General features: G+C 40.0%; 1 protein-coding gene across 1 annotated transcript in view; it reads left to right on the plus strand.

Annotated features, from left to right (window-relative positions):
- Positions 1–24,210, plus strand: part of b4galt2 (UDP-Gal:betaGlcNAc beta 1,4- galactosyltransferase, polypeptide 2) — a 167,882-nt gene that overhangs the window by 60,682 nt on the left and 82,990 nt on the right. Inside the window, exons 3-4 of the mRNA XM_020635224.3 lie at positions 19,862–19,980; positions 21,806–21,922. Coding sequence (XP_020490880.1) covers positions 19,862–19,980; positions 21,806–21,922 — 236 coding nt within the window. The remainder of the gene's footprint in view (positions 1–19,861; positions 19,981–21,805; positions 21,923–24,210) is intronic.

The raw sequence follows: 24,210 nt of genomic DNA on the forward strand, positions 1-24,210 counted from the left end.
AACTAAAGTCCGAAGAGAAGCGGAAGAAAAAGAACAAGAAGCAAGAACCAGAGATCTGAGCTGAGTCTGAACTTTTATCAGCTGCAAGAGAGGGGGGCTGCCCAAGGGTTACTCCCACTCTGACCGGAAGGTCAAGTTTACTCAATAAGATTAAGAATTAGAATCTAAAAATATATACGTCACCATACATTCATTTCAATATAATTTCTATCAGATTCATGTTGAGATGAAAATCACACCACCTGGGAACATCCTTAGTTAATCCCAGCCTGTAGGTGACATGTTATACAGTCAACATTCTTAATAAGATATATTAATAAAGTATGAAAAGAAATTGGTTTCTTTAAATAACACCTTCTATAGCTAATATCAAAGAGTATGCTTTATAACACGTCTAAATGTATAATTATGAAGGTTACGTATTCATGGATATTCTAACACTAGCTGGCAATAGCGCTCCACATGAAATTCCTATTAACACTATATTAACTCTTATTTGTTAACTAAACATCAGATTTTGAGTGTAAAAAGATGAATACAATACATTCAATGTGACGATTACGAATATCTAGTTGAAGAAAGACATAGATGTTCATTTGATGCAGAATTAAAAGCTCTGGTTTAATTCAGTTCTTCAGCAGTACTTCAATAGATGGTCAATTTCTACGACTTTGCAGAGACTGGTTTTGGTCACAGTTCATGTCTTTGGGGTCAATTTGTAGATAGCAGAGTGTTCTGTTTCCGCTTGGTTGTTTACTCCAGGCGTTGTAAATGTTTATAATATCCTGTCTTCCAGAGCCTGTCTGAGGGGGAGACTTAAATCATTAATCAGTTCCTTTGTTTCTTGGTAAAAAGTAACCGTTTCCAAAAACCCTTCCCCAACCATCACGTCTAAAATCAGAGCAAGTATCCGGCCACACAATTCTCCCTTCAGCACTGCCGGGACTGACGGCGCCAAACTGCAAACTCTTCCTGTGTTGATTTATTGTAAGATTATATTATTTTATTTTAACCATGATTTTTGGTTGGTTGGGGACTCTCGCTCTTTGTTAAGTAGTAGTAAAAAGATGTTAATCCACAGTCCTGAGTCCTGCAGTAAGAGGGGTTGTGATCCTTGGCTGCTAATATCGGCTACACGTGTTAGCATCTTTCTACTTTTTTTAACTTCTGATCTTTTTACAGTTGTAGTCTCATCTCATTCGTAGTCTCTGCATGCACATTTTTCCAGAATGAAAGCCTTGATAAACCTTCTTTACCCTTAAGGATTGACTAACACTTGTAGCTTCTACCATGGAGCCCGATAAAGAGCTTGACACAAAGTGAAAATCACACTTAATAATAATAATAATGATAATAATAATAAAAATACATTGTTTTTTTATAGCGCTAAAAACTCAATGACGCTTTGACAAAAACATAAAACAATAAAACGACAAGGACAGTACAATGAAGAGGTAATTTGGGCGAGGGGGGGGGAGAGTTAGTGGTTGTAGGCAGTGTTGAAGAGGTGAGTTTTGAGGGATTTCTTGAAGGAGGTGAGTGTGGGGGAGTCTCGGATGTTATTTGGGAGTGAGTCCCAGAGGGTGGGAGCAGCAATGGAGAAAGCCCTGTCCCCCCAGGACCGATAGTTAGGTTTGCATCTGCAGACCTGAGAGTGCGGGTGGGAGTGTGTCAGTGGAGCAGCTGAGACAGGTGGGGGGGGAGCCAGGTTGTGAAGGGCTTTGTCGGTGATGATGAGGAGCATTAAGTTGATACGCTGGGGGATGGGGAGCCAGTGGAGGTCATGAAGAACGTGGGTGATGTGGTCTCTGGTGCGGGGGTGAGTGAGGAGACGGGCAGCAGAGTTCTGAATGTGTTGGAGTTTCTTGAGTGAGTGTGATGGTGATCCGTAGAGGAGACTGTTGCAATAGTCTAATCTGAATTTAGGTGGCCACAAACATGGCTCCCAATGAATGCTGATGTTCATTAAGATGTGAACATATTGGTACATAAAAGGTGTTTGCTAACATGTTTGCTACAATAACTTTTAATGTGATAAAAATGAATTTTGGATGTGTAATCCATAGACTGTATAAAGCATGGACGTAGTCTCAGTGTCGTCACCCATTGGTTTCTGAAGCAAACTTTTGAAGCTCATCGATGGTGGTGGCCATGTTAGAAATGCAGTCCAAATCTTACTTACCTTAACCCATATAGTATGTGCCGATAAAGAAATGAGCGGTTCAGACCAAATTATTATTTTTAACCAGGCTGTAAACATGTTTATTTCTTAGGTGCAGTAAAGTCATTTCAGCTTCATTTTTCTTTACCGGAGGTTGCTGTGGCTTCGTTTAATCTCGATGTGCTGAACCCATGTGCTGAAAGAAAACATATTGCTGCCTATTACGCTGAAGAAGAATGTGAAGAAAAAGTAGACTTAAAAAGTAGTTTCATTTTTATGACCTTTTTCGTCTTTATGGATAAAATGAGGGGAAATGAGGGAGTGTGGGTAAGAGAGAGTGAGATTGTCGTCATCAAAAGATCGACAGTAACTCTTCTATTTCTACTGTTCCCAAAAAAATATATTTTATATCAATGGAAATGATTTCCAGCCACAAAATGTGACTTTATTTGTTGCCTCCATTCCTCCTCTGTCTGTATCCACACACGTGCATTGTCTTACCAAAATACCTTCCAGTATATAGCACTATGTTTGTCTAGACAGGTTCAGTGGGTGAGTAACATAACGGTATCATGGCAGCTGCAGCACGACTCAGCCAGGTATCCTCAGCAGAGAGGCCGAGAGGTAATGAAGACGGCAGAGAGGAGGCAGAGAGATCAAATTACTGTGAGAGTTGCTGATGATCAGGAGCTTTGTCCTCCTCTCCTGTCCTATCCGTTTCTCTCTCTCTTTATCTCTGCATGGCTGCAGATGAAAGAGCACGTTGAACAGAGGAGGAGAGGACAGCTGCTGATGGAGAGGAAACAAAAGAAGCCTTCTGTCCTCCTCCTCCTCTTTACATTCTCGCTCTATCTCTGTCTCCCTCGTTCTCCCTCTGTCCTGTGTATTCATTTCTCTCTCTCTCTCTCTCTCGTCTTCAGCAAACCCAACTTTTCTTGCTCTGCCTCACTCGATATCTTTCCCTGAGTTCATTATTCTCTTCAACTTTCCCCAGCATCTATTTCTCTTCCTTTCACCTCCTCCTCCATCTCCCCCTGTGTTCTCCTCTTCCCTTTCTTCTTTCAGGTCTTTCAGAGCACTCTGTTGAAATCCGATCTGTCACTGTGTCTTTGGAGACGGATAGAGTTTAGTTGCCAGGGGTTTTAACCTGACAGAAAAGCAAAACTGCAGTTACATCAGTTAAATCAGGTCTCATTTGAGCTGCTGCCAAGGGTCGTGTGTGTGTGTGTGTGTGTGTGTGTGTGTGTGTGTGTGTGTGTGTGTGTGTGTGTGTGTGTGTGTGTGTGTGTGTGTGTGTGTGTGTGTGTGTGTGTGTGTGTGTGTGTGTGTGTGTGTGTGTGTGTGTGTGTGTGTGTGTGTGTGTGTGTGTGTGTGTGTGTGTGTGTGTGTGTGTGTGTGTGTGTGTGTGTGTGTGTGTGGGCTCTATGCAATTTTGTCAATGTGGCTTCAACCTATATAATATTTGCCACATAATGTTCCTGAAAGACAGTTAATTAAAAAAGAGGATTTATTCCTGTAAGATCAGTTGAAAAATGCCTGATTAATACTTCATTTATTTCAAATCTTTGAGAAGAAAATTGTTTACATTTTGGTCTAATCGAAGCTCTTTCTTTTCTTGAGACGTATGAATGCCTTTTTGTAACTTCATTATCTTTAATTGCAGTGTTTTCCCTTCAGTTGGTCCTGTTAGAGTGCCCGGCTAGATTTCTTTCCTGCTACATTTTTTCTCTTGAATCAGTGACTGTTAAGAAAAAAGAACACCAAGAACACCAAGAACATGAGGTGAAAATACCCGATTTTCTTTTTTTATGCGTCTATAACTTGCCTCTGTGATTAAATTTGACAAAGTGAGTGTTTTGTCAAACATGAAAGAAATCTCACGCTGCTGTCTGCTCTCATGCCTTCTGATAGATATCATCATTTCGTCAGAACACACTTGCACACGCCATTGTGTGTGTGTGTGCGTGCTAGTATTTTCTCCTCACTTCTCACCTGCACACACAAGAGTTTACAGTAATGTGACTTAAAGGAAGATCCACATTATTAAAAAACAGAAAGACTCAAAATGGGCTGTCAGGTAGAATGCAGACGTCTTCAACAGCAGCTGCTGAGTGCTGATTTCAGCCCCAGCTCAAAGCATGAATCATTAACAAATGCAGGTATGCTGCAGCTGAATAACAGCAACACTGGAGTGTTTTCTCTGGACTGCACACCATGTTTCATCCCCGGTTTATAAATGGAGAGAGTAGAGCTCAGGTGTGGGGAATGTCTACACCAGCCTGTCAGGCTGCGAGCAGGACAAACACCAGCAGGCAGAGAGATGTAGAGCCTCTCTCTCTCTCTCTCTCTCTCTCTCTCTCTCTCTCTCTCTCTCTCTCTCTCTCTCTCTCTCTCTCTCTCTCTCTCTCTCTCTCTCTCTCTCTCTACCTCAGGGTATTTTCAGCTCACTCTGCCTGCTGGTATTTCTTTCTGTTTTTCTTACCTGCAATTGCTCTTTTATCCCAATTCCCAATTAGGTAGAATCCTGAAACTTTTTTTTGGTTTGATTTTTATCACTTTTTTTTTGCACCTGCCTAGAAACATTCTTTATATGTTACTGTATTGTTCAGTCAACCCAGTTGTTCACAAATTTGAATGAAAGTGTTTGTGATTGAAAAAGGAGAATATAAAGAGGCCGTTTAAGTGAAGCCACCCACAAAGAAAACACAGGTTAGCAAATACAGCCGGGCAAAATGTTGCATAAGTATCCCACTACCGTCTGGTCTGGATATCATCCTGTGAAATACAAGTAGAGCTGTAGATTAGAAAGGGCATGACTTCAGTTCATTTTTCATTCTTTGTTATGAACTGACATAAGGGCTGCTTCTTGATTTCAGACAAAATATGTGCACAAACATGTTTTCTTCACTCCACCTCTTTTGCCTATAATTCTATACTGTACATTTTAGTTTCCTGTATGGTTTACAGTAGAAGAAGAAGATTTGGATAGTTTTGTATTTGGCATCATGCCTGCCTGACAGTCGTACTACTGTAATATTTGAGTTTAGTAGGTTGCTTTAAAGCTTTAGTTCTCCATCTTTGTCTACAAGAGATGTGTTCAGGTACTGTTTGAAGTGTAGGTCACCCAGTTATAAAGCACCTCTAAGAGAAAAAATAGAATTGAAGCATAAAAATACGCTCTAGGTCCTTTTCATGGAGGGACTCTGGTTGGTTAAAATAGAGGTGTATCTGTTCTGCCAGATTCACATGAGATACACAACTGAAAAAAAGGAGGCTGGATCACCTTCTGTTTTCACATAAGAAATATAAGCCTTTAAAAAAGACAATCCATAGCTCAAAAAAACACTTTATTTCTAACTAGACAACTCCAAAAAGACAACAAGTATATTTAACTTTTGTATTGTCCACCCCGTAGTCTCAGACTCGATGTGAAATGACTTCACACAGTGCATACTAAAAACTGTCATTTCCTAACTATTGGCAGCAACACTCAGCTCTGCTTGTGTTTGAGAAGCTGTTTCGATGATAACGGAGCCCACACCGCTACTTTAAATGAAATGAAAATAAATAAATGAATATTAGCATGAAACCTTGGAAACCCGCTGCATACACAGCACAGCAAATACTTCATTTTTTTTCCTTTCATTTCTGCTATCATCTGTGAGCATACACCCATGACTCAGTGTGGCTCTTTATTATGGTGTAGCAGTTGGGAGTGAGTGAAGGTTTGTATTATTGAGCTGTTTCTGAATCTCTGCTGCTGCCACGATAGCGTCGTGTTTAAGACAGGAACGGATGACTCAGTTAAGTTTTTATTTTATTTTAAGATTCCCTTATTACGTTTAGTTACCAAAAAGTAACAATATAGCGCAGAATTGAAGAAAAAAACTAGCTGTCCTGTCTTGATGATATTGTATAAATGCAAGAATTTCTAATAGGGCTTTCACACTTGCAGAAAACTCCTCAAATACTCGTGATATTTGCTGGAGAAGCTGTATGTTTCACCTCGAGCAAATGGGAGAGGGGAGTGACATTTATTGTGACTGGAGTCAGTGCATTGTCTGCCCGTAAACAAATGATCTCCTTGCACGTAATTTAACGGCTGCATTATGTTTTCTATTCTCCAGCTTGTTCTTCTCTGCTCTCTTCTTATTATTGTGATTCCGTTGAACTGCACGTAGCATTGATATAAAGTAGGGATGGGAATCACCAGAGTCCCCACGATACGATATTATTGCAATACTCGAGACACGATACTACTGCGATTTTTAACTTTAACATGAATTCTTAACAATGCAACGTGTTCAACATGAATTGTGCAACCCCTTCAGCATTTCAAAATTAAAAAAGCACGTCTAAAATATCCTATTAAAAATATCGATACTTGGCTGCCATGAGACGATATAATCGCCACACAAAATATCGCGATACTATACTGTATCGATTTTTTACCCCACCTCTAATTTAAAGGCAGATATTCTCATTTTAGCATCGCATAGCAGACTCTGGTGCTTTGTCCGCTAATTCCGCATCGTTTATTTTTTACACCACGTCTTACCTTGGGAGACCCCGCCTCCTGTCTGACAGAGATAGTCTCCCACTGTGAGGTGTATTTGTATAAACCGCCAGGTCAGGAGGATATCTGGACTGCATATGTGAAAACGGCTCAGGATAGCCTGCAATTCTTTCCTCCTACAATCATAAAGGCATTTTTTCATTAAATACAACAAGCCCCTATGAAGCTCTTTAATAGTTCAAATGAAACTGTTTGCTGTAGTGCAGTAGTGTCTCATTTCTATTTAATTAAAGGTTACACCCGATTTAAGGATTTAGCTTCATTTTAAACATTTTTTAAAACTCTTTATTTCTTCCACAATTCTTATTCCAAGTTTAGTTTATCTCAATTCCTCTTTGTCTGTTTAAGATAGTTTACCTTGCTTTTATATCCATCCTCTTCAATCACTTTTACTCCTTTAGTTTTCATGTTCCCTGTTCTTTTGAGTCTCTTCTTCAGCTAGTCTAAAAAGCTCTTTGGAGGATATCGATAGTATTACGTCAGGTGTTAGCAATGTTTCCTACCTTCAATGAATGCCCCACCTTTATTTCAGCTTTTCCTTCTATATATAAACCTCAAGAAGCACTGTCTGTCAGGGCGTGTGTCTGATGTCCACATGAGTGTGTCAAGCTTTTTGCGCCCGCACATACACACGGATAGTTGGCAGTGTTTGGTTAGCCTTTAATGGTGACGGACAGAAGAAAGAATTTCCACGGAGAAAGGGAGAAAAGTAGATTAAAGCAGAGGAAGATGAAGACTGACGTGAACATGGGGACACTGATACTCTCAGATGGGCTTATGTGTGTCCCTGTAAAAGGTGTCTGTGCGTGTGCTGACACATGCAAATACACACATGATCGCCAAAGGGTGTCAAAGTACAGCCTTCAGAAATGTCAAATGTCAGATTCAGTTCAGCTGGAAATTTGTACTCAACATAGATCCTTAAAGAGTAACTTTTTTTTCCTTCTTCCTCTGAACCACTGCTAAGAGAAATCTTAATAGGTCAGACAAAAAAATACAGTTTTAATTTCACCCGGATTGATATAACTATCATAATGAGTACGGTCTAGACCTGCTCATTTTGTACACCGTGTTGAGTTTAAAAAAATGATGAATGGGCGCTATACAAATGATTGATTGATATTCAGTTCGAACCTGGAAAGAAGACTATAGAAAGGTTTGTAAGATCTAATTTAAAAGATTTAAATAAGTCTACCATTTCAACATTAACCAACATTAAGTCCTCATGAAATGAAAAATACATTTGCCTGGTTTGAAGCCAACGTTCCTTTGTTAAATGTTCATTTATCTGTGAAACATGTTTGAATAAAGTATTATGTGAGTGTTGTGAACACACATGTGTCTTAAACATCAACAAAGCAACCAATGCAAAAAATGGCTCAGCCTCAACATGATCCTGTTACCAGCAAACGTAACGGCTAACATCGATGACTTGTGAGTTTATCTTGAACCTTTTTTGCATTTCTTACATGAAGCGCCCTCTTTCTCTGTTTCTAGCCTGCTTCTTATCACTGTTCAATAGAGGCCAAATGCCAATAATAATCTTAACAATTATAAATTGACTTTCTGCTCGACAAGTTAGCGGCTAGTTGAACTGGTACTGTATCGTTATTATAGCTTACTATAGCATTTTTAGAGGACCTTCTCTCAGTCTAAGTACCTTGAGGAGAAAGTTTCAACTCACCTCAAATTGGGCCCCGATTATATTGACATTATTTGACATACTTAACTAACTAATAACATAACTAATTTCTAGATTAATTATGAACTATTTTCTGCTGTGTTATTCCTGGCTGAAATGTCCTGGCAGCACAACAAGCTGAGTCCAATGTTGTAATCCTCTGGCAGCCTGGAGCCAGCTCGCTGCATCATTCCATGTGTGTCCATCCTGAGCACTAAAGGCTTCACAGCACTCTGACAACAATGTGACCTTGGCCTCGTCTTGTGCCCCGCTCTGGCTGTTTCTTGACACTGATTCTTCTGAGAATAGTTTTTGTAAAATGTGTGTGTGTGTCGGCATATGTGCCAACCCCAACATCAATGCGGCCAGCTGGAGAGTGGCAGTGAAACCTGTAGCTGTGCTGCCAAACACACACATGCCTACACATACACACACACACACACACACACACACACACACACACACACACACACACACAGGCTGGCGTGCTTGTGTCGTCTCCTCTGCCAGTCATGCAGATTTGATATCATGTAATGGGGGAGAACAGTCCAAATCAAGCCAAAAACAACATCTAGGGAAATACACACTAGTTTGCATGGTCGACGGAGCCAGCAAATAACACAGCGTGACTGCTGTCCCTAGATTACTTGGAATAGGTTAATTCCAGATTAATAGGATAATTATAATCAAGTATCACGCTCACATAACTGTCTGTTTGAGGCAACAAAACAACAGGCTGTGTGATTAAAAACAAGTTCCTCTGTTCCTTCCTTTTCATGTGATCGAGGACGTTTTCTCCTCGGACTTGTTAATGAGACTCTTTATTTTATGATAGGCAATTTTAGAAGAAAAAAAAACAGCAATTTAGAGACATATATAACTTATTAGAGATATATCAATTGTCATCTGTTCGCTTTTCATAGTTTATTTGGTCTAGGTCATGATAAAATTAATTTCTGTACTGAATAGAGGTGGCTGTGGCTCAGTTGGTAGAGTTGTCATCTCTCAATCGCAAGGTAGAGGGTTCGATCCCCAACTCCTGCAGCAACATGTACAATGTGTCCTTGGGCAAGACACTTAACCCCTATGAATGAGGGTATGAATGGGATTTATTACTTCTCACTACTTAGCAACCTCTGCCATCAGTGTGTGAGTGGGTGTGAATGGATAGGTGTTACATGCAGGTGTAAAAGCTCTTTGAGTAATCGGAAGACTAGAAAAGTGCTTTATAAGCTCAAGTCCATGTAAGTCAATTCAGAGCTCAACAGTGACCGCCCACTTTTTTGATGGATCTGGTTCCAGAAGTAAAGTTCAAATCCTCCATTGAAATTTCACAAAGTCCTTATATCAAAAGATTGAAGCCTGGGAACAAGACAGCCAGCGACCCCAATACTCTTAAAAAAGTTCATTTGATTCAGCGCCAAAACAGCACGGAAAGTGGAGAAAAAAGGCAAAGGTACAAGACTGTGAACAGTTGTTTTCTTCAGGAGTCAAGGAACTACACATCCCACAATCCATTGCGAATGATATCCCTTTTTTTTTAAATGTAACTTTTTTCGTTGTTATAGTGCTCATACTGTTAATACAAGTGTTGTAATATCTTGTAGTTTGTGTTGTTGAATATATAAATGACATTCACTGCGGCAGAACGAGGTTATTGGTACATTTCGTGTTAGCTAACTAAGTAGCTAGCCTGCTAGCAAATCTTTCCGTTTGCATTGGGTGCCGATGGGCGAGAAACATTGCCATGGTAACAGCGAGTTTCACGAATCAGAGATGTTGCTGTGACACTCTGTGGTCGTGGGTAGTGTAGTGTAGTTCTTTTCTCATAAACATATTTTTCTTAAAATGAGGTTGATATCAAACGAACTTGTATCTCTGAGGAGTTTGTGCGATTGTTTCACACACAGGTAGCTCACGGAAAGTCTACCTTGGATGGCTAATAATCATATCCGCTTGGGAGAAAATGAATGAGATTTTTACTTCCGAACTACACTGTTGAGCCCTAAAGAGTTCAGCACTTGGACTCTTTAATAACTCGGTGATGCTATAGTGTGATATTAGTTAAATCAAGTATTGTTACTGCTTGGAAGTACTGAAAAACATGTTTATAGAAAGTTGTAAGTTTTATTGTCCGTGTTTGTCTGTCAATTATACATTCACACTTTGGCGGAGAGTAATTAAATAACTCTCTGTTTTATATCAAAACGCTCTTTAAAGCTCACTGAACCCTGTAAAACCTGAGTCATGGTTTGATGATACAGTAAATTCCGAGCTACTTTCACTGTGTGGAATTTGTGAAGTAATGAGGCCTATCTCGTTCTCATTTATTCTGCTCTGGTTTATTTGCAATATCGATATAAGATGTTCTGGGTCTTTTCATGGCTGACAGCCTGGGATACAAAGCAAATACCAAACTTGATAATTATAGCAAACACGACTGTGAAGAAGTGAAACCTTCATTTTGCTGGTGTTGCCATGGAATTATCCTCACCACCTCACACTATCTGTCACCCCGGTTCACATCTTCTGTTTGTCTTCTGCAGTTACATACCTCTCTTCATTTGTTCCCCCTCTGCTGTCCTTCTGTCTCTGAAGCCGTATCTCTTTTTCATCCTTCTTCACCATCAGTCCTTCCTTTTATTCTCTATACTGACTTTATCCGCGTCTTTATTCCCACACACACACACACACACACACACACACACACACACACACACACACACACACACACACACACACACACACACACACACACACACACACACACACACACACACACACACACACACACACACACACACACACACACACACACACACCCTGTTTCTTGTTCAAGGATGCAACATTGTGCTACATGAATTCTCCATCTGTTTCATGCCCCCCTACTTGTAGCCTCTTCCGTCTGAGAACAAAAACACATCAGCGAACATACTGTGTGCATGGATTGGAGCCATTAAGTGCTTTTTGCCCGACTTGTTTGGATAACGATCGACAACACTTGGTTTGAATGGAGCATTGAGCGGTCCTTCAATAAATGCTGATCAGAGCAGTGTTATTGATGTAAGAAACAGCACTATCTTTTCCACAATCAGGAGAGTGTTTCACGCTGTAATTACTTTCATCAGCACGCTTGAAACTCACACTCGTGAATGAAATCCTTGTTTGCTCTTGTGTGTCGTCTTGTTATTTTCCAAAAATTATTCTGATTATTTACCACTCCTTCAATGGATGCTAATGTTTTTGCACATGGGAACAAAAGTCCAAGGAATAACGGGGAACATCTTTGTGTTCCAGGTACCAGTGTTAGTCTTCACTGGCCCCAATCAAACAAATGAGAGGTTTTTTCATGCTTTAGCTGTTGTTCATGGCGGTACTGGAACAACAGTCGTTGCTTCTGTGTTAGCGTTGGGTTAGGGCTTTATTTGCCCCCCTTTAATACCCTTACAAAAGTTTTTTTAACCATTAAAACTGTACGCTATAGGTTTATTTTATCTCCAACATTGCCCATGAAATGAGGCTTTTCCTACAGTTTGGTCTCTCTAATGTCTCTCAACACAAAAAAAAAAACTGTGTTGACGAAAATGCAGGAAAAAAGGCTCAATTGTTTCAGTCGGTTTTGTAGCCGTTAGGGGAAATGCAACAGAATTTAAAGCTTTGTCAATGGATTTCCTTATACTGTAGAAGTGCGATTTGGGAATCATGGTTACATCTTCATCTTACACAATATGTTCCTTTCATTAGTTTGTCTATCTAATGATAATTAAGAACAACCTTGTATTCCTGTACAAGGTTGTATTCTCAACCTTGGGGATTTATTTATTTCTTACCTTTATTTAAGAGGAAAGAAACTCGTTGAGATTAAAAAAAAAATCACTTTTTCAAGAGTGTCATGGCCAAGACAGGCAGCAGCACAATAAGCAGAGATTCACACAATGAGCAGCCGAACATACAAAAAATATATTAGACATTGAAAAGTGTCCCAAAAGTTAAAACATGTTGATGCAAAAAAAAAAAAAAATCTCCTCATTTTGTGAAGCTTGACTCGTGGTATGTGTAGGCACTATTGTTTCTGATTGAAGGCATGACTTTGAACAATTTTCAATCCACTCTTAAAGTTTGTATTTCCTTCAAAAAATGATATCTGTTCGTTCCACTGCAGAAGATAAGCACGTCTTTGTTACCTTTTTGTCAAGGTTATTTTATTTATTCCTCAGAATCTGATGGTTCAGAACTCTAGTTGAAAGTCTTTCTCTTGCTCTCTAAAGGAAACCTCAAAGCAGCAACCTTTCTAATCCTTAGATAGACCAGTGTCACTTTATCCTCTTTCTACAGTCAGTGTTTCCCTTTATTGTCACCTTGATGTCATTTTCCTGCACACATTGTGACAACAGAGCTGCCAGTTCACGGATAAAGCCGCAGCCTTTTCTGTGAGGTCTTAGTGAGCCTTGAATGCACCACTGTTAACCCTTCATGCCTTCATTTCCAGCACACACAAACACACAGGGTGTTGTGCATCGATACGTGCACAAACAGATGACTGGATGCTTTGTGTGTCGAGCAGATTCTTCGATACCGATAATCCTCTGATCCAGTAAATTCACACATTGACATGCAGATAGGGAAAACAACACGCACACAAACAGGATTTCATAGTTGAACACAGCCTTTGACATGATGTATTCTTAGAGCCTAATCAGGAACCTTTCAATTGAAAGGAGAAGGCAAAGAAGAGAGAGGGCGACCGAGAGAGTGGGAGAAATTGAAGAAAAGAAGGTTGCTTGGCCTAAGGTCTTCATGTTCCTCACGCGCATTTGTCCTCTCTCACTCCCTTTCTCCATCACATGCCTCCTTTCTTTTCTCTCCATCGCTGGAAGAATAGCAATTACAGTCCACAGTTGGTAGAGACACTTGTACATGATTGAGAGAGAGAGAAAAGGAAAGAGAGAGGGAAGAAGGAGGGAGTGGACGGGCTAATAAGATTCAGAGGGCTGAAAGTCTCTTTTGTCACAGAGTCTGTGTCAGTGGGAGGCAGCAGGACAGGAACAGTCTCTCCCTCCCTCCTTTTTCCTCTCCCCTCTCCTCTACCCGTTCTCTCTCCTAAAGCAAAAGAAGTAAACTCAATTTTAAAACTCATACATTCTCACTGAAACTGGACCTTGGCCTGGCTCCAGTGGTTGCTTAAGTAACAGGAAAGCACAGGAGGTGTCAGAGCAGGATGTCTGATTAACAAGCAGCCTGCCGGGTGCTTCGTGAGCTCAGATGGCCAGACTGACCATGTGATATACGCAGAGTCCTGGTGCTCTGTGCATGGACTTTAATGGGGAAAAAAAGAAAAGTGTTTGCTTACTTTCACTGTCACAGATGGTCAAATGGAATCAAATTAAAAAGAAACTTTCGCTTGGAATTCAGATTTATTCCAAAACTCCTGCGCAGGAAGACCGATTTTTTTTGAGGGTGAAAACATTCAATTACTTAGCATTGAGATTTAACAGAGGTGACATACATATAATTAAAAGATTGCAAAGTTTTTCTTTGTTTGTTTGTGAGGCACATGACAAGAACCCCCCCCCCCCCCCCCCCTGAATAAATTACAAATGTGAGGGCTAGAATTGAAAAAGGTGTCTAATGACAAATGCAGTTTGTTTTGCCTTTATTGACAGGACAGCTGGAGAAAAGAAAAAGAAGACATATGGGGAGAAGTTTGCTATAGACATGTATCAGAGTGATAGTCATGTGACATGGCAGGCCAAAACACATCACCAGCAAGCCTCAGCAGCAACTCTCTGCTGTACCACTGACTGTGCATTTCACAGTTCCCTCTCATTTTCACCTTAAAAAAAAAACAAATTTCTCTCACATTTTTTCGAACACACAGAACGACCCGATATTTGCAGGAGTAGAACCGATGAGAGCGGATATCATGTGAACATGGGACTATGTAAGCCTCCGGTTATGTACCTGATAAAACGTCCACACAATGATCAAATATTCAGAAATGATGGCCTATAGTGGAGAGTGAGTGTAAGTGAACGTCATCAGTAATACTTCAGTAATGTTTAGGGTTTGTGTGGTTTGTGGGGAAACAAGCAAATTAACAAAAAGTGACAGAGAGACAGAGAGAGAGGAGGGGGTGGAGATAACGAAGAGGGCTCTGAAATACCTGTAAATGGATGCCTCTGGAGAAACACACACACCTGAGTGCTCCCTTTTTTCTCCTCACTCTGTTCCCTCGTTATCGAGTAAGACCGAAGGCTGAATTACAGCCCCACAGGTTTGAGCTCTCAGTGTACTGCGTCAGTACATGTACTACTAACCTGTTATCTCAGACATTTGGTTCATTACTGTGGCGGGAATTTGGGCGTTTATACATTAAGAACTGTAAGTGTATGTGTGTGTATTTGCAGTGTGGGTTGTCAATCATCCTGTCATGTATTACTGTAATATCACCACATAGATAAGCTTAGATAATATGTGTATGTGTATGTGTGTGATGTACATGCATTTTAATTGCTACCACTCATTACAGTTCTCATTAATCACTTGTCCTCCTCATCATTAGCTCAAAACCACATTACCTTTTTTTTTTTCTTACATGCACACACACACATATTTCTCTCTCTGTGTGTGTTTTTTCCTCAGTAACACACTCATACTCTCACTTTGTATTATTGATCTCTTGCTTGTCACAGTAATACAGGATGATCTTGGTGATGGTTTAAAAAGGTTCCTTCACTCACGTCAGCAGTCTATTTGGAAGCTGCCTGACCTCTGCCTGTCACCTTCACTTCTAATCAAAACAACAACAGTGTGTCTCTGAGTTCAGCGCCGACAATAATGCAGACATCGTGATGCAAGAGTGACGTGAGTCTCTTACCGTGCGGCTGATCACTTTTTGTCTCGTCATTTGCGCCAATCAACTTACCATCAACGTATCTAGATGGTGTAGTTTTTATCCCATACGATTTCTCAGCTGGCTCTAAAACATTAAACTAGTGTAATGTTGGAATCTTTTTGAATTGAAGTACTAGTTTGTTATCTGAGGCGATATGCTTTGTCAAATGAAGAAAAAAGTAAGTAGTAGATCCTCGTCTATCGAACTCCCATGATTCTCGGCCAGCCTCAACGTCATCTTCTGTTATTGCAGTATTGATTGAGAGCCGGGGCTGCACGGTGGTGTAGTGGTTAGCGCTGGTTGCCTCACAGCGGGGACGTTCCTGGTTCAAATCCCTGTCAGACATAAGCCTCTCTGTGTGGAGTTTGCATGTTCTATCCGTGCATGCGTGGGTTCTCTCCGGGTACTCCGGCTTCCTCCCACAGACCAAAGACATGCTGGTTAAGTCAATTTTTTGACTCTAAATTGCCTGTATGTGTGAATGTGAGTGTGGCTGGTTGTCTGTCTCTGCATGTCAGCCCTGTGATTGATTGGCGAACACACCACAGTGTACCCCGCCTCTCGCCCAGTGGCGGCTGGAATCGGCTCCAGCCTCCCTCGACCCCGAACACGGAAAGTGGTACAGATAATGGATGGATGGATGATTTAGAGTCCCCTGGTGGCGGAATCTATATTGATATATAAATGAATATACAGTATATAAAAGTAAAAAGAACTCTGACTTCTGATCTTTGATGAGACGTCCGTCTGTCTGTCATAGTACTGAGTGCTGGATCTGTTGGATTCACAGTTGAGCTTTGTATTAGACTTTACTGAGTCATGTTGCTCCATTCATGTTGGGACGGTTCTCTGCAAACATTAACCCTCAACATGACCTGTTTGAAAACTGCATACGGCACTGTGTTGGAACAGAAAGCTGAGTCTTTACAGCTACAAAATGAACACAGTGATGCTGCAGTTGTATTCATTTATTTATTGTTTCACACAAGAATCTAAAAATACAAAGCACATGAAGAAATTCTAAAAGCCCGTGTGTCGGTGTGGTGGGATCAGGCTGAAATGGAAACCACATCCAGAAGACGTATAATACCACCCAAACAACCTTGATATCATAAATCACATATTAAAGTATAGCCAGGTCGCCGTGTGTGCCGTAGATCCACCGTGCAGAAAACAACAACAAAGCTCTCATTGCCTTGAAATGAATTCCAGACTTGCCCTAAATAAAGCAATCCCTGAAGTGGGTTAGTTTTTCCACAGAAGACTTCACTGCACTATTTGCCTGATCCTCAAAGATTACTGCATCAATTAATTTTTGACAATATGGGTCGAACAACAACAAACAACCTACCGTATAAATCTAAAAATAGCATCATTTAGTGTGAGAACTTGTGTTTCCTGTCGGTGTGTCCTTTTTTTTTTTTCTGCACGAGCGCTGACTCACGTCATCCTGAGACGAGATGAAAACACTATGTTCCACTTACTGTCTCATTACTGTGAGAGGCGGAAAGAGAAAAATCAAACGGAGACACGAGAGAGGACGGAGAAGACTGTGGGTGACGGGCGGCGGAGGCAGCCAGTGGACGGGGCTGTGGGAATATTTTGCATTCAGCTCTTGTGGTTTGATAAAGAGGTGTGCTATGAACATGTAACCTTGTTGGCATCGATCACGCTCCTCGCATCAGCAGCGTTGATTGGAGGAGACCTCTCAGCACAAAGCCCATACATCAATGCTAAGAGGATTATTATCTCGTATACTTTTACTGAACTTGATCTCTGCTCTCTGCAGCTCTCACGCTGTGTGATCAAACATGTACCCCTACACATGACATGTATCACCTGTTATTTATATACAGTAGCTGCAACAGAATCATATATATCTTATTTTTGATAACCTATATGACTTCAAAAATATTTCATGATGTAGAATGTCGTTCTATAGCTTTACAAGTCTACAAATTCTATTAAATTTTTTTAAATGTTTTAAAGGTTTTCTCACATTTTCTCACATTTTATTGACAGACTGAGATTTTTCAGCTTTTTTGACCACATCCTGTGGCCCTAATGAAAAAGGCTGAATATCTGAGTCAGGTAAACGCAATAAATTGAGTCCTATTTTAGAAAATCTTGTGTTAGATTGAAGTTTCTGCTGTTTGTTGTGTATTTTTAGAATCCAGAGGCAGAGACAAGAAATCAAAGCTGAAATAGTCTGGAGTTCTTCTTTTGTTTTCAGTACAGTATGTTACTGTAAACGTGAAATAACTGTAATGGAGCCGCTCAAACCAGCTGTGGTCCAGATTAGGACTGCACGGTAATTTTCAATGTATGGGACTGTTCAAAATGAACAACATTGGAAAAGTCTAAATTTTTCTCAATAAAGAAGAAAAAATGTTTTTATTTACAATATGTTATATTTTCATATATATATATATATATATATATATATATATATATATATTTTTTTTTTCATTTTGATTGAGTCAGATGACGTTAAAGCTAGCTGTCAGATAGCCTCACATCATTTGTGCTAATACATTGGTGCTAATAAAACATTTTCAACAGGTATTTCATTCAGGAGGAACATGATGTAAACAGTTATTCTGTAAAACACAAAGAACAGAAAAAAGACTTAAAAAGTCTGAAAGAAGTTTTTATGCATTTTTTTTATTATTTATCACACTTCCTATTGTTATTGCAATATTGAACAAATCTTCAAAAACCAAAGGCATTTATCACAAGTATCCATAACTCAGATGAAAAGAGATCCAGTTGATCATTTGTTTCCGGTCCCTTCAGTGTTGACTTAAGACATTTCTAGAAGCACTACGGCCCAGCTTCTCTTTTCTTTTTTCGTCTTCTCTTGTTTGCTTTCTTACATTCTTGATTGCTACATTGAGTAATGCATTTTTACATTTTTAAAGGGACTAAGTTGTTATGTTAGTCTAAAACTTAAAATGAGGCGCAGGGAAGCCTGTAGCGGTTTATCGCGGACCCCCATGTGCAGAGGCTGTAGACCTTGTTGCATGTCATCCCCCACTCTCTCCAGCCAGAATGTCCTGTCTCTCTTCAGCTGTCCTATCTAATAAAGGCAACAGGGCCCAAAACATAACTCAAACGCACTTCAGCCTTTAGACATGGTGAAGCTACTCTTCTGCTGGACTGTAATATCTGCCAGCCTGTAGCAGCGAGCCCATTCTTTGCTAATGAAGAGCCTAATCTGTAAAAACAGGTCAGAAATATGTAACTTCATTATTCCAAAAAAACTAAAAATCAAAAAATCAAAATCATGAATAATGTCCTAATACATCTGTGCACTGTAGGTTGTTACAAATGCTACTCACAAAATGACTAAATCACGCAGTTTCCTGACACTTTTTCGAGCCCTGGGAGGATTCACAGAAAGGTGCTATTTTGAGCAGAAAAAAAAAATGATGAATTTGCGAATGACTCAAACATTGAGTCAACTGCTGTACCTTGATTTATTGTAGTGGAGGATAATGTAACTTGGTACAAACAGTGGTGCTCAGTGATGTATTTCTAACAAATTTTAACAGAAGGGAGTGCAGCTCTGCACAGCACAACAAGATGTGACAGGTTTTAGACACAGAACAAATCAAATAAATCCATAAAAAGTTGTTTTCAGTCATTTCGTTGGATTTTTGTCTCGTATCATGGTATCAAGCTCAGTTCAGTTAGTCTAAAATGTCAAAATAAAATGATTGATTGCACAAAATGGACAAATGTACCGAACCTTTTAAAGGTGTGCCGTCAGTTTAGTTTAAATCGAATGACTCCTCCACAGACAAGATTCTCTATTTTTTTAAGTAACCACCTATCAACGATCATTCTTTTCCTTTAAATTCGATGCTTTCTGAATTAACTAATGAGCCTTTTTTCTGACGCTGAAGAAAACACATTCACTAAGGAGTGACATTTCGCTGCAGAATGAGAGCTCAGAGTCTGCTTGTGCTTGCAGGACTTTGGTTTGGAGCCCAAACAGAGCTCGCTCATATATTTTAATGATCCTGGCTCCCTGAACGAGGCTCTGTATTTATGATCTGGGACAGAGATCCAAAGCCAACCCTTGTCTTTTTTGAAATGAGTCTTAATATCATTTGATCTGTCAGTACTCAAAGGGATGATGGATAGATTGGTAGAGATAGAACGTATGGTCGTTGTTGCTTCATCACTGAGCAGCGTAATTACCTTTCATGTTGTGTTTACTCTGACTGACTTCAAAGTCTTTGTTTATATTTTTTTCAGGAATATATGTTTTCCCAAGCCTGTGCTTCTTATTAAATGCTGCATTATGCATACTGTGTCCCCAGAAACTATTATTTCTGCACACATTGCTTTGAAACATGTACAGTGCTGCTTTGAAGCTTAAAGCTCCTTCATTCTGTCCCTCGCTCCCTCACTCCCTCACTCCCTCACTCCCTCTCCTTGCTTCCTCTCCGCCCGTCATCTTTTTTGTATCTCCTACTCGGTCTTCTCTTGTTATCCTCTTCATCTCACTAATTCTTTCTCTCTTTCTTTTTTGGACCTCAGTGGGTCGTTTGTTGATCGAGTTCAGCTCCCAGATGACGATGGAACGCGTGCAGAAAGAAAACCCCAACGTTACGGAGGGAGGCCGCTACACGCCGCCTGACTGTCGGCCCAGATGGAAGGTCTGTACATACGTCTGTCGCTCTGAATTTCACACATTTTTTTATCAATCCATGTAACTAAACTCAATATTTTTAAAATAGAAACACACCTCTAAAAGAAAGCAAAACATAACTGTAACACAAGAACTGTTTTTCTCAGTTTTCTTTAACGCATTCACTTTTTAATCACATTAATCAGGTGCTATTTTATCCCTTTAGGCGTACTGTAGGTAAGCCACCCCAGCTTCTGGGAACCACACAACTCTGCCTCTGATGTCTCTTTTACTTTGAAGAAACTCGGACAGCTCAGTTGACAAGTCAAAAGAAATATCCCCCTTGTGACACAAATCTTTCACTCTTTTAGCGTTCACTGTTTTCATTGACCTTTCAATCCTTAAAGTGTTCCTTTTTCTGTGGTTATGTTAATGCCATAACGTTCAAGCTACCCAAAGCTCATTTATTTCTTTCAAATTAAAAGCAGGTTTGTATCAAAATAGGAAGTAAAGTATCTCTAGCTTAAGACAGTTAAAAAAAACAGATTTGAAATGCAGAATAAAAGAATTTCAAACAGCCGATTAAAAGTGGGTTAATCGTGATTAACTATTGAAATTCAGCAATTAATCGTGATTAAAACATTTTCTTGTGTTTTTTTCTATCATGTTCAACTTATTTTCTTTTCTTTCTTTTTTGTACTTTTCCTGGCATGAATCTGCTTCCATATTATACATATAGGTACACCAGAAGCCATGCGCATGAAATGTTATCTAAAACAAAGTTTAAAGTGTTAAAAGTTTCACTACTCTTTTGTACCATCACTGAGATCCAGGTGCGTCCTTAAGCAGCAAAGATGAAAATGAAACAGGTGCACACATCACGACCCTGACCATGCACAAACTGCGGTCGGAGTGCTGCCTGTCTTCTTGTGAGTGTGTTATCATCATGAAGCCACACGGTAGATTAGAGCTCAGCCTTGGACTGTTTGGACAGCTGAGAATGAGTCACTTAGAGCGCAGAGATACGGGACGGACTCAAATCTGCCTCAAATCTGTGATGCCATTGAGAGCTCCATCCTTGAGCTGCTTCATTTATTATGAATGAACAGCAACTTGATGTGATGATGATGGGGGGTTTGTTATACAAAAAAGATGTTCTGCTGCAGAGCAGTTCAGTGCAAGGTGAGACAGAACTCATTGAGGCATAATCACTCAAATAAACACTCTGACACAGGAAGTCTGTCTCATCTTTGTCCTTGTATACAGAAAAGTTTCACCTGGTGCACCTTTACTAATACATAAGATTTGACAGGTTTTTTTTAATCACTTTATAAATTAGGGCCCGAGCACCAAAAGTTGTCTGACGTCCCTATTGGAATAAATAAACTCTTATTCATTTTCTTACCTACATGCCGAAAATAATTAGCACTTTTAGTGGGATGAATTTTGCATATTTGATGACAGAACAGCATGCAGAATTTAGTTCATAGTCACAACGCCACCTAGTGTTAAGGCGGTAAGTTTCCAAACAAACATCCACATCTACTACTCTGAACGTCATGTGCATCACCACAGTGCTTACTGTAATTACCGCTGGTCAACGTGGCCACATGAAGTCACACATTACTCCTTTTATCACGGTCCAATTCACATGAAAACTCAAGCCATGACGTACCCCACAGCTGTGACACATCCCGACGTGCAGATACGAGAGGGCCTATTCAATGCTGCTTGTGGCTTTGATTTTTTCATTGGAATTCTTCTACTGAAAGAAATGCAGAAAGGTTTACTGGTCAATATTTTTGATTTGATAGTGAGAAATCATAAACAAAAACCTTTCCCTTATTGCTCAGGTGGCCATCATCATCCCGTTCCGCCACAGAGAAAACCACCTAAAGTACTGGCTCCACTACCTCCACCCCATCCTCCGACGGCAGAGGATTGACTACGGCATCTACATCATCAACCAGGTAAGAGAAGGCCAAAGGACCTCAGGCCAAAAGAACATGTATACTGTGAAGCTTGGGAAGAAGTCACCTCAGCATCAGCTACTGTACTAGCTAATGTACAAGCTGTCCAGCCCAAGAAGTGGACGCCATTGCTACACGGCCCTTTGTGGTTGTTCAAAATAGTCCACAAAACTGCACAAAATCTGACTCCCCAATGTTCTGTCATGTTGCAAGGATGTTAGAGGTTTCATAGACTCCAAAGTTGAGGATCTCAGTGTTATAGCTTCAGCTGAAAAAAAACCCAAACATTTATTTGCTGATGAGGCGCTGATGTTTTTCCGCAGCGACTGACATATTGAGAATAAAGTTGGATATGTAGGAGTGTTCAGAAAAGATCTTGGTTTCTCATTCATGGTTGTGACTTGAAGGTGGATATGGATGATCTAAACACTATTTCAAGAGCCCAAGTTGATATTACCAAGACAAAATGTCAAACCTACAAAGGCAGTTTGGACAAAAAGCATGTTACAGGTAATATTGTTTATAATTGTCACTTGTAAAGACCTCTGTTTATTATCAACTATGTCACATTGCAAGTAGAAAGCTTGTAAACAATATCGTGTTGGTGTCTCAGAGCAGCCAGTTTAAACCAGATCTTTGAGCTCAGGTTAACCTCTGTGTATGGATTTATGAGAGAGAAGAATCAGAGCACTGTTTCCACCATCATTTACATTAATATTGTTGTCTGCATAAAGAGATTGAGAACTCATCAATAGGCAGGTTTTTTTAAGCCTGCTCTTCCTCCTTTCCCCACCTCTGATTGGTCTTTGTTGACCGTTTCTTCGTCTTCAGAATCACATCTGCAGTTTAAATCATATTTACTCGATTCAGCAAAAGGCAGCCTGATTATCGAAGCGGTTGAGAGCGTGTGTGAGACTAAAGGCTGTCGTGTAGGTGAGAGTTCTTCTTCTACATTATGGGTAATGAGCTCTTCTCTCTGCCCTTTCGCTCCCCTGTGGGTCGTGTGCAACGCCTTAATAACTCCCCCTGTGGAAGGGACCTTTGGTTCCGCCTGCCCTTCTGTGTTCTGCTGTTGATGTGGCTACGTTCCAGTGTCTTACCCTTTTTTTTTTCCGCTTTCACACAAACCCCCCAAACATAAACTCATCTTCTCAGTGAGACCTGTCTGAATCTTTCTTATCTTCAATGTGAAGCTGTTACAAGGCGGTGTGGAGAGCTGATAAGAGTGGTCACAGCATTCGGAGCAATTTTGAGAACCCAACCCTCTCTTTGTTTTTGTTTCTCAAAGAACAGACTTGGCTCATCTCAAATTAAAATGTATTTTTCTACCATAAGACTTTGAATGTTTTATATAAGGTGCTCTTATGACTGCTGTAACATTTATTCTATTTCTGTTTGTCTTAGATTGATCGGATCTTAGAGGTTCTGAAAACAACTTAAATATATAACAACACAATGTCCAAGTGCTTTACATGACAAACAAAATCATTCTGGACAGGTAACCTGGCCACTTCCTCTATGAGAGGCCCTTGCTGATCAACATCTCCTGTAGGTAATACACCAACTCTTGACAAGAACCTCATACAATCCCACTTAATAAAAAAATGAACTGTCCCTTTAAGGACAGTTTTGTAGAGGAAACACAGGAGTTAAAATCAGAAGTCTTCCTGGGGTAAAGTCACAATGATAAATAAGTCATTGGAACACACTGGAATAAATAACTTAAAATGCTCCATGATTGAGCAGTACTCACAACAAAAGATTTATTACATCAATTATTCATTTTTAGGTTCAGGTGAACGAGTGACCCCAAAGATTGTTGATGTTTAAGTTCGGTCTACTTACTTCTCTTCCTAAGATGTGCTGTTAGTTTTTACAGTGTATGAAAATCTACATCTTGAGCAAGCATCCCCCAACATCTTGAATTGTATGTTTCTGTTCTATCTCACAGAAGCCTTTATGTCTTGTCACAGCACCTGGTTATATCATTATGTTGTTGACAGTGATGTCAGTAGGGCTGCAGAATGATCTTCAGCTCATTTACCTGCTCTTCAAACACACACAGATCCACTGCCTGGCTGTATAATTATCTCTACAAACCATCACAATTTGTTCTCTTGTGATTGAAAAGTTTGGAGGGCTTTGTTTAAAGAGGAAATCACTCTGGTGTAATTTTAAAAATCTACTTGAACTTGTTGAGATTCTTAAAAATCAGATTATAGTCTCTCTTGAAAGCATTATGAGGTGCTTGTGTGATGAGGGTAATTTCTGCTTCTATTTGATGTAGA

Source organism: Labrus bergylta, chromosome 4 (assembly GCF_963930695.1).
Source record: "Labrus bergylta chromosome 4, fLabBer1.1, whole genome shotgun sequence".
In the NCBI taxonomy this organism is placed as follows: domain Eukaryota; kingdom Metazoa; phylum Chordata; class Actinopteri; order Labriformes; family Labridae; genus Labrus; species Labrus bergylta.